General features: G+C 37.6%; 1 protein-coding gene across 1 annotated transcript; it reads right to left on the bottom strand.

Annotated features, from left to right (window-relative positions):
• Positions 1-5,344: 5,344 nt before the first annotated feature.
• Positions 5,345-6,286, bottom strand: LOC126515071 (olfactory receptor 2A1/2A42-like). Its single transcript, XM_050164421.1, has one exon. It carries the CDS (start codon positions 6,284-6,286, stop codon positions 5,345-5,347), a length of 942 nt encoding a protein of 313 aa, XP_050020378.1.
• Positions 6,287-11,751: the final 5,465 nt, after the last annotated feature.

Below are 11,751 nucleotides of genomic sequence, written 5' to 3'. Positions count from 1 at the left end.
TTTTTATTGGATTATTTATTCTTTTGATAACCAATTTCTTGAGTTCTTTGTATATTTTGGAGATCAGCCTTCTGTCCATTGTGGGGTTGGTGAAGATCTTTTCCCATTATGTAGGCTGCCATTTTGTCTTGTTGACCATGTCCTTTGCTATACAGAAGCTTCTTGGTTTCAGGAGGTCCCATTTATTATCGTTTCTCACAGTGTCTGTGCTATTGAGGTTATATTTAGGAAGTGGCCTCCTGTGCCAATGCATTCAAGTAAGTGTACTTCCTACTTTCTCTTCTATGAGGTTCAGTATGGCTGGTTTTATGTTGAGGTCTTGGTCCATTTGAACTTTAGTTTTGTGCATGGTGATAGATATGGATTTTTTTCATTCTTCTACATGTTGATATCCAGTTATTATCTATTTGTTAAATATGCTTTCTTTTTTTCATTTTATATTTTTCCTTCTTATGCGCAGAGGTGTGGATTGATATCTGGGTCTTTGATTTGGTTCCATTAGTCCTTCTGTCTGGTTTTATGCCCATACCAGACTGTTTTTAGTACTGTAGCTCTGTAGTAGAGTTTGAAATCAGGGATTGTGATGCCTCCAGAAGTTCTTTTATTGTGCAGAATTGTTTTCCCTGTCCTGGGTTTTTTGCTTTTTCATAGGAAGGTAAGTATTGTTCTTCTGAGGTCTGTGAAGAATTTTGCTGGGAATCTGATGAGCATTGCATTGAATATGTAGGTTGCTTTTGGTAAAACTGCAATTTTTACTTTGTTAATTCTACCTACCCAAGAACATGGGAGATCTTACCATTTTCTGTTGTCTTCTTCAGTTTCTTCAGATATTTAAAGTTCTTTTCATACAGGTCTTTCACTTGTTTCGTTAGAGTTACTCCAAGATATTTTATGTTATTTGTGGCTGTTGTGAAGGGTGACATTTTTCTGATTTATTTTTCAGCCCATTTATCACCTTTATAAAGAATGGTTACTGATTTTTTTGAGTTAGTTTTGTATCATGTTACATTACTGAAGATGTCTATGAGTTGTAGAAGTTCCTTGATAGAATTTTTGGAGTCACTTCTGTAAACTATCATATCATTAGCAAATAATGGGATCTGACTTTTCTTTTCTGAGTTGTATCCCCTTGATCACCTTTTGTTGTGTGTGCTCTAGCTAGAACCTCAAGTACTATATTGAATAGATATGGAGAGAATGAAAAACATTGTCTTGTTCCTGATTTTAGTAGGATCACATTAAGTTTTCTCCATTTTGCTTGATGTTTTTTGCTAGCTTGCGGTATATTGCCTTTATTATGTTTTTATATGTTCCTTGTATCCCTACTCTCTTCAAGACCTTTATCATGAAGGGATGTTAAATTTTGTTGAAAGCTTTTACAGCATCTAATAAGATGATCATAAATTTTTTTTGGAAAACGTTTTTTTTTAAAGGAAAACCAAACAATAATTTCTTATATGAAAAGCCACTATGTGTCAAGGACACTCTACAAACATTTTATCTTCTCTCTTTTTTTTCAAGTCACAAATGTCTTTATTTTTAAGGCTGAATAACAGTGTTCCACTTTTTTTGTTCACACCACATTTTATTTTATTTTTTTTATCTTTTTTTAAATTTATTTTATTTTTTTAAATTTTTTTATCTTCTCTTTTTTATCCAGGAAATATTAAAGTAATGTAAATGCATCTCCTGTGATAACCAGAGATATCTTCATTATATAAACAACCCAGTTATAAAGAGTCATTCTAGAGCCAGGCATTGGTGGCAACATGTTTAATCCAAGCACTTGGGAGGCAGAGGCAGGCAGATCTTTGCCAGCTCTAGATCACCATGATCTACAGAGCGAGCTCCAGAACAACCAAGCTATACAGAGAAACCCTGTCTTGAAAACACAAAAACAGAATCAAGCAAGCAAGCAAACAAACAAAAAGTCATTCCAGTGAAAAAGACTGAATATTCGAGTCAGGTCAAGGTAAACATTCAATTTCATAATGACAAAAAAGGGACGTTTGGAAAACATAACACCAAAATCACACCTTTTCTACTGTACAAGCCAGGAAAGTCTCTGATTCAACAAGCTGTCACTGGGAAACATAAACACATGAAAAATATAAACACATGGAAATTAGAATGTCAAGGAAACAAAGTTTAATTGAAACAAGTGTTCATAAATATTCATATTATTTTTAACCACATAGAAGTCAGAAAATTGCCTTTATGAAGTAGCCTGAAAATCTGTGTGAACTAGGTCTAATAAAAAACATTACAATATGATAGATAAATTTATATCCTCAATATATATTTGAGGATATAAACCTGAAATATTAGAGGATAGTAATTAAGTTTTACATTTACAAATACAACAAAAACCAAAACTTTAAAAGTATCCTGAAGGACATAGCACCAATAGCTATCACTGTCACTCAGATTGTCTATATTCTCTTTAAAGTAAACTGAGATAGCATTTATCCTGTGTTGGCTTTCTCTGGGAGATGTAACCAAACATTCTTTTGCCCAGACAGAGCACAGATGACAGACCAACAAAACAGACCCACCCAAGCCTAGCTTATTGGACCAGTGAATTTTAGAGGGTTTCTTAAAAGAGTGCAGATGACTAAAGGGAGCCTCACCTCTGAAGAGCCTACCTCGACAGTGGGTGAAAGCTGTATTTCTGAAATTGCCTATTTGACTTGCAGGCTGTGTAGCTGGACAATAAGTCTCAATCTGTAGCAGTGGTTGCTACTGTGCAACTCTGGAGAGGGGTGTTATGTATCTTCTACATTTCAGGACCATCTTGAGACTTGTGAGTCATTTTCTTCCTGAGTTTAGTCAATTTACTTTACACTCAAGTCAAGAGGGCACCCATTCCAGGAGGAAATAATTCAATTTGAAGGAAGTAGGTACAAAATTTCTGGATAAGTATTTACTATTTTAAGGAATAAGAATGCTGCATAAGTTTAGAAATGGAGAAAGCTAACAGCACAGTCAGTATTAATTGAAATAAAAATATTGATGTCCTAACACTATTTGGTTTTAATGGTCATTCAAAACTCTTTTGTTTAAAGCACCTCCAGAACTAGCTGAAAGTAATACATATAGATCCTAACTAAAGCAGGAGGGTGTGACCAGTACTCAAAGAAAACCATCATCAGAGAAATTCTCGAAGGAGCTTTTCCCTAGAGTAGGAGGAATTACTAAGATGTGGGAGGGTGAATCTTCAGGGCAGCGTGACAGAAGTGTCCCGAGTGGGGAGTGCTGGTGCAGTATGAACTGTGTGTCCTGACTGATTTCACTTTCAAATGTCACGCGTTTATTTGGAATGCATAGATCCTGGGAAGAAAAGTGGCAGCACTCATGATAGGGTTTATTTTTCTCAGCTGCTCATGTTAAAGCGCTCCTCTTTACAATGTGTCTGGCAATAGCTATCAACACAAGGCTCCATCACCCAGCCCTTTTACATTTAATGTGGGTCATGTTTTCCCAAAGGAGATATAATCCAAATAACTGAGCAACTCCTGACGCTGTAGTGTATATGAAATTGGATTCCTGAATTATACCCAATCAATCAGAAACAGAGGTCATAACTGGAGCTTTTCATTGCCAGCTGAGGTGGTGCAGTCTTGTGAGAAAGAGCCATTAACTCATGAGATCTGACACTATCTAATATGAGCTACTTGGAGTTCTGTTGGAGGACATGCATTTGAGTGTCAGCAGAAAAGGGATTGCTTGGTTTCTGGGGAAAGTTCTCATATATCCAGTATCAATGGTGAAATATTGGGTGTGTAAGCACAAGAATGGGAGAATAGCCATGCTTTTCTCTATTTGATACAGCCTAAATATCCAAATGAAAAACACATACATTAGAAATAACTTCTAATATTTTACCCTCATGGTGCCATTGAGAAATACTAGAGCAAGAGTATGATATGGCAAAGTAAAGCAATGATTTCAAGCAATGACTAGAGATGTGGTTCTGTGTGTTAACTGTTTCCTATATAAGTATGAACACTTGAGTTCACATCCTTAGTTCCTCTCTCCCCAAAATCAGACATGAAAGCACAGACCAGTAATACCAGTGCTGCAGAGAGAGAGACAAGTGGATCCTGGGAGCTGGCTGGCTAGCCAGTCAGATAGTAAGCATCAGACTCAGTAAAAAGATCCTGTATCAAAAATTGAGGGGGATAGCAGTAGAAGATACCCATAGTCTATCTCTGCTCCCCACATGAATGCTCACACACAAACATATACATATGTGTATACATGACTCATGCATATATATGTGTATTCAAGAGTATATACAAGCAGACATGAGAATACAGGTGCATATATACATTAAATGATTTCATAGATAACTCATTGAAAACCCATCTAAAATATTTGGGTACTGAATGCTGGTCTCTAGTTTTTAAAGAATTCGCAGAACCAGCTAGGTACCAAATATGTCCTGCTAAGCTTCTCACAGAAGAGGAGATGATCTTGAAGGGCAGTGACCAGAATCTGAACTAATAGAAGCTGAAGAACTGATGGAAAGATTCTGGGAAATCATTAATAGAAAAGTCTGCAACAGATATAGATCACATTCATCATTGGACAGTTATAGAGAATATTGTACTACCCAGTTTAAGGTAATTTTCACTTTACAGCTTTTTTCAAGGAGGCGATGCTCACATTTACCCCTTTGCTAGCTATCATTGATCCAGTTGAATCTTCAATCAATAAGGGAAGCTTCAGTGACTTCAGCGTCTATGATCTTTAAAAATATATTCTCCCCTTCTTCCTCTTGTAGTTCTTCTTTTTTTTTTTAATAAATGCTTCTCCTTCACTCAGCAAACAAGTTAAGACTTTAATATAAGTCAATAGTTTTAATATATAAGTTTGTGGTCTCACAAAGCACAGTAACTACATATCTTAGAGTGTTTCTTGAACTAGGCAAGTGCAGTTGCAAAATGGACTAGTGTGTGAGGGGTTTTCTCTGGGTATAGCTTGTTTTGCTTCTAAATCTTGTGCAGTTTGTGACAATATCTAATTAACTTCAAGGTTTGATGGCATGTAACTTTTGGGGCCTAGAAAATGAGTTATAATATAATAACATAATAATAATACTACAATCATAATTATTATGTAATAGCATTATATAATTCCACATCAATTCAATTAGAAAGTAGTCATGTTTGATAAAGCCTTGTGTCAATAAGACAACTCATTTATATATTTTTTGAACCTGTAGAAGGAGGATGTGTTCTATTCATCAGGTATAGAAAAAAGACAATGTGGATGTTTCTGTATTTAGTTAACAACTGGAGGTTAATATTGCAGGGAACTACTGCAGCTTGTGGTTTAAACATCACACCAACTGGGAATGAGTTTCTTTACCCAGTGCTCTCCTGAGAGCACCCTTAACCTCAGCATTCCTCAGACTGTAGATCAGGGGGTTCAGCATGGGGTTGAAAAAACTGTAAAACAGGAAAAGAATCTTCTGCTGCTCTTCTGGGTGTTGGGACTTGGGGGCCATGTACATGACAATGGCGCTGCCAAAGAAGAGCCCTACCACACAGAGGTGGGAGGAGCAGGTAGAGAAGGCCTTTCTGCGGCCCTCCCCTGACTGCATCTTCAGAACAGACACCAGGATGCGTGTGTAGGAGATCAGCACCAAGCATAAGGGTCCTACTAAGATGAACACAGAAGCTGCAAAGATGACGACTTTGTTGAGTGTTGTATCAGCACAGGCCAGCTTGAGAACAGACAGGATTTCACAGAAGAAGTGATTGATTTCATGAGGTCCACAGAAGGGCAGCCTCAGGATAAGGCTCATATGAACCATACCAAGGAGGGAGCCACATGCCCAGGATGTGATAACCAGAGCAGCACAGTTCCTCCAGTCCATGATGGAAGAATATCGGAGTGGGTGACAGATGGCTACATACCGATCATAGGACATCACCACGAGGAGGAGACATTCTGTGTGTGCAAAGGCCAAAAAGAGAAAGGTCTGTGTCATGCATCCAGCAAAGGAAATAGGTTTGAATGGATCTAGCAGGTTCACTAGCATCTGGGGCACGGTGTTGCAGGCATAGGCAATGTCAACGATGGCCAGATGGGAGAGGAAGAAGTACATGGGGTTGTGGAGTCTGGAGTCTCGACAGATTATTCCAAGGATGACCCCATTCCCCACCAGGGTAATGGCATAGAATAGGGAGAAAGATGCAAAAAGAATTCGGTGAATCTTTGGGCCAAGGCAGAATCCAAGCAGGACAAACTCTGTGACCATTGTCTGATTTTCCTCCATTTCACTATGACAGAGAGATGCAGAGAACTGAGACACAACTGTTTCAAATATAGGTGTCAAGCTTTTGACATTCTACCACAACTCGGTCATTCACAGATATTTTGGACACAACTATTGTTTATTTGTCTTAGACGTGGAATAATATTAAGAACCTCCACTAGGAACTTAATTAATTAAAATTAATAAGTAAATGCTTACAAAAACTAAATTATTTTTAAGCAAAATAATTAGTCTGACATTCAGTTTTTAGAAGAAAAATGTTTCACCAATGATTATTTATTTAGAACCCCTGACCATGAGGCAGCCAAAAACTCGATGATCCACACATATAAAATAAGCATGAAACACTGATTGTTTCTGCCTTTATATTAACAAATCTCTAGGGGAATTGCTGATTTTCAAAAAGAGCTCTCAAAATGAGAACATCCTTAGAAAGGAATTCTAATTGCTTTGGTAGAAGTTATGATTGCTACTATAAATATTTATATACCAACTAGCTAGAGACTGCTTTCGTAGATCTACCAAAAGAAAATTATGAAATGGCAACTTTTCATTATTAATATTATTTTTGATCTACAAAAGTAATTCTGGGTATTTACTTACTAAGTTCAATTTAAAGTTTAGATACTTGAATACAATCTGGAGTGTTGTGAGCTAGTGAGAAGGAAAGGGTTCGTAGAAACAATATCTAATAATTATTTATGGTAGCATATGTATTTATCTAGATATATAAATAAAATGTATGCAACTATATCTGTACAAAATGTGTATTATTGTCTTGAAAAATAGAAACAAACTAACATTTGTTAATTTGACAACTGGTTCACCAAGCCATTGTCAGAATCATTAATTTACCACAAAAATCTTCCCATTGCAATCCATAGACAATAAGGAATTTTGTGTTTTATCAGCTGTATTTACAAGCCCAACATTACATAAGCTCTCCAGGGTTTGGAAGCTGGGCACGGCAGGCATCTACATGCAAACACTCACAGAAAAAATTTCCTATGCACTATCTGATCAGATCATTCCTTCTATGTTTCATTTTCATAAAAGAGCCTAAAATGAAAATTGGCTAGGACTCTCATTTCGTTATTAATTAAATCACTTTTATTCACAATACATACCATAGTTGAAATTCATAAAAATAATTTTCTATTCAAACTTAAAAACAGTAGCTGACTTCTTCATCAAGAACACTCATATTCTTTAGCTGGCATGGTGGCACATACTTTTAATTCCAGCACTCGGGAGGCATAGGCAGGCAATCTCGAGTTCAAGGTCAGCCTGGTCTACAGAGTTCTAAAAATAAAAGGATGCACATATTCTTTACAAGTAGGCAGTGAAAAATGCTTATAAATTGAAAAGTCTCTTTATCTGACATTTGACAATTACCTCCATTGTCAAATTAGTGATAAAATATTCTATACATTATTTGCATGCTAAATTGAGGAACTTGGCTTTTTTTTTTAATCATAATTTCCCTAAGAAGTCTTGTTGACATTCAATATAGTTTGGCATGCTAACATTTATCAGAGCTGTTATGAGCTCAAAATAACCTAAGGTTTAGTTACCTTTCCATAAACAGCGTGAGAAATAATAACACCAAGTTTGTTTCATCTTGTTTAACTATCATAATTACACAGGGTGACATTAGGAATGTTACCTGAAGAAGTTAGCATGAGAGAAGGATTGCCTTCTGAGAGAGAGAGAGAGAGAGAGAGAGAGAGAGAGAGAGAGAGAGAGAGAATATTGCAAAAATATACTCACAACTGATGAGAATAACAACCCACCCAGAGGTGGAAACAAGACAGCTTAAGGAAAGGTGAGACTGGAATTTAGGGACTTCTCAAAGGCCACTGTTGCTGGATGCAGTCTCCCAGAAGCAGGGCCAAAGGAGCTGGCCAAATCGGTGAGCCGAAATGTGGTCAGTTTCATGACATAGGAGTTTGGAGAACGATTAGAAAAATGATGGAGGAGATGGATATGGAGAATAAACATCAGGCCTGAAGGCAGCGTTCAGCAGCATATGTAAAATGACTTCCGGAAGGGAACTGAGGGACCAGGTAACACAAGGATGCTAGCTACTTGGTGGATGGATGTCTGTAGGATGCAGAGATTGGTTTGGTGATTGATTATCAATAGCTTTACCCATAATGATCTCTGATTAGGTCTTCTTGCTGTAATTTCGCGTTCTTCAACCATCAGGTAATAACTCCTTTTCATGAACAGATATTTCTACAGGAAAGCAAAATATTATTAGAAAAAAATGTGCTTTGAATTTTAAATGACCTGTTTTTAAATACTATATCTTGTTCCTTGACTTTGCATTTTAGCATAACAAGATGTTGACCCCCAAAGAACACTTCTAAAGCTGGGTCTAAAGTGTATCGATCAGATCCTGACAAATAAAATCCCCTTTAAGCAAGCTTTGGAATAAGATATGCTTTCCTTTAAAACAACAGAAAATATCTCTGATTTATTTGAGGAAAGAAATGGCCATATTTCACTGATATGAAAATAATCTAAATAATATTTTTCTTTATTTCTTTTAAATGCATGATAGACTAATTTCAAGACAGGGTAGAAAGAATTTTTTTTGTGGTTGCTAAAGTATCTAATTTTTTGTTTAATAAATTCTATTATATTTTATGTATTTATTTAGTGTGCATAGGGGTCATGTGCATGTCACTGCTTGCATGTGGCTGTCAAAAAAACAACTGCAGGTATTTGTCCTTTCTCCATCCTGTGGGTCTCAGGGATAAAACTCAGATGGCCAGGCTGGTGGCGGACTCCTTTGCCAGCTGAGCTATCTCATTGATTCCTAGCTGTTGTTAGAACACACAAAATTTGGAAGCTAAAGTAAAAGACGAAATGAAAAGGTCAGATGTGTGACGGTCTTCTTCAGTCCAGAAGCTCCTCTGAATCCAATTTGAGAAAGCCGTTGAGTGGTGAACTCTGGCATTCCATACACATTTGTTAGATGTGAAGTTAATGAAGAACAAACAATTACTGCATGACGGGATTGGTCCACTGAAAGTGATGTCTGCTAGACTTGTACTTAGCTCAGGCTCATCTTCTAGCAGAAAGTGAGTCCTAGAATTTTGAAACTCTTCATTCCTGTGATCTGTATGAAAGGAAGACCTTTAAAATTAGATGAGGGCAGTTGAAGGATTTAGAGTGTTTGACATTTGAATCAGGAACACACTTCTCTTTTTCTTTTGATAGCTGTATAAAAACAGATGGAAGCCAAACAGATTCATTTTCTTGCAGTTTGCAGGGATTCAACCCTGTGGGACTGTTAGAAGTCACCATGGGTTGAGGAGCTCAGGGGCCCTTGCTCCTCTCTGTTGGGTTATTTGCTAATGGTAGATTTAGGAAGAGGGGAAGTCATTGCCTTCAGCTGTGCATTTGCTGGTGAGCTCACCAGGCTCCCATGGTCAGTTGTAATCCAGTGCTCACAGAGTGATACTGGATGAGCTGAAATGGTCACAAAACAAACTCAGAGTTGGGAATCAGGGAGAAGGACTGATAGAGAGGAGGAAGAAACTCAATGGAGATGAGCAGGGGATGGCAGAGGGTGGGAGGGGAGAGCAATCACAGTGCATTAGAGATAGTTATAATTTTGTCAAAAACAAGTTTACATAATAAAACAATTAAATCTCTAAGTTTGAATGAACAGTCTCTTTCCTACAGTGCTAGGCATTGGGTAAAGCAGAATCCATGAATCAGTCCCACATTGTTAGTCAATTGTTCAGCTCAAATGTTGACTTCTTATTTGTAAATAATAAGGAAGAACTGGAAAATATTACATTTCTTGCTTTCATAATTATAAACATAGACTTTGACAATTATCTTAAGGAGTGAGAATTGATGCAGCAAATGCTTTCTCTGGGATAGAGACTATCCTGGATGAGCAAGAACTAGAAAGTCACTCTCATGTGATTATGAGCCATCCCATAATTTGTTGAAGGCTGGTAATAATTGATCATCTGTGGAGTACTTCCATGTACCATGTATTATGGGAGCACAATGTGTAACTGGATGATAGGTCTGAGACAGGGAAGATTGCATTGAGAAAGTGTGCTTTAGGAGGAAGAGGAGAGGGAAAGAAAAAAAGGACACTTTAGATATGATTATTGGATCTAAAATTCTTCTGAAAAGAAGACTTAGGTGTAGTCGGCCAGCTCATCCTCTCACTGGCTGTGTTACCTCGGACACACAGTATGTTTTCCATTTTCTTTCTATCTCTATCCCAAAGACTCAGCCTCATTGCTACAGAAAATCTACTTATTTGCAGAGCATTTTCTAAGTGTCTATATAGTTGAATATGGAAGGTCAGTATAAAACATACATACACTTAGCAATCATTGTGCTTTATATTTCATTGCAGTAAATATATCATCAGAAACACAGTGCGTGTTTTGACAGTGCTGACAAGAATTAGATGCAACATTTAAAAACAACCAAATATATTAACTTCACTGGAGCAGAGCATTATTTAATAAAGTATTGTACTATAATTTCAATTAAGTAGGAAAATTATTCCATGTATTTCATTTAAACCCATAAAGTGGAGATTCCTAACTGTTTATACAGAATGTGAATGATGAGAATGTATGCACACATTGTATACACACACATACCCACACATCATACAATGACTTTGTTTCTCTGCTGGATACAGAAGAAATGGCAATGAGTGTGACAGCTGAATAAAATCTAGATGCTACAACTTGTCTTGTAGGAATTAAAGACGGAGTAAATCCAGGTAACCTTGACAGCTTCCACACAAGGACCCAAGAGTCTCAGAAGCCGAAGCAGTGGTAGGCTGGCATAGGTCCTGTCTCCTTAGAGCTTCTGTGTGTGTGTGCAGAATCCTCACTGTTGCCCCTTTCTGTAATATGACAGAATCCTCAGGGAAGTTGGCTTTATTCTCTGAGGGCTCAGCCTAGTTGACAGCTCTTGAGGGCTCAGAGGAGGCACAGGGTCATGGGGCTTCATGCTCAACCACCTTTGCTGGGAAGCAGATATGAACAATTGTGTTTTGATCTCTCTTCTCATCCCTAGCAGGGTACAAAATTAGGAAATATTCAGCATACCCGCTAGGCTCTAACTCTCATTACAGTTCTCAGACACTTGGCATTTTCAGTCCTCAAGGTTCCCAGAATTACACTGTCCCCAATCTGTGGATGTTTCTGGTAAACCTGCCAAGTGGCAGGACCAGTTGCTGAGTTACCAGAATCCACTGTGAAGCTTAGCTTCTTCTCAGTGGAGCCTGGGTCCCCTGGGATGTAGTAAAATTTGGAAGACAAGAGCCAAGATACATTTCAAGATGAGAAGGTGCTGTGGGAGCTGGTAAGGAAGACATTAGTAGTCCAAGAAGGAACCAAGGTATCCCAGTGGGGTCTTTGGGAACCTACCTTTGGGGATTTTCTTTTAGGGCACACGCCTCCCATAGAGAT

The sequence above is a fragment of the Alexandromys fortis genome, unplaced genomic scaffold (genome assembly GCF_014885135.2).
Source record: "Alexandromys fortis isolate MF-2015 unplaced genomic scaffold, M_Fortis_MF-2015_v1.1 scaffold_133, whole genome shotgun sequence".
NCBI lineage: Eukaryota > Metazoa > Chordata > Mammalia > Rodentia > Cricetidae > Alexandromys > Alexandromys fortis.
Note: the sequence above shows the minus strand (reverse complement) of the source record. Positions and strands in the feature narration are given on the sequence as shown.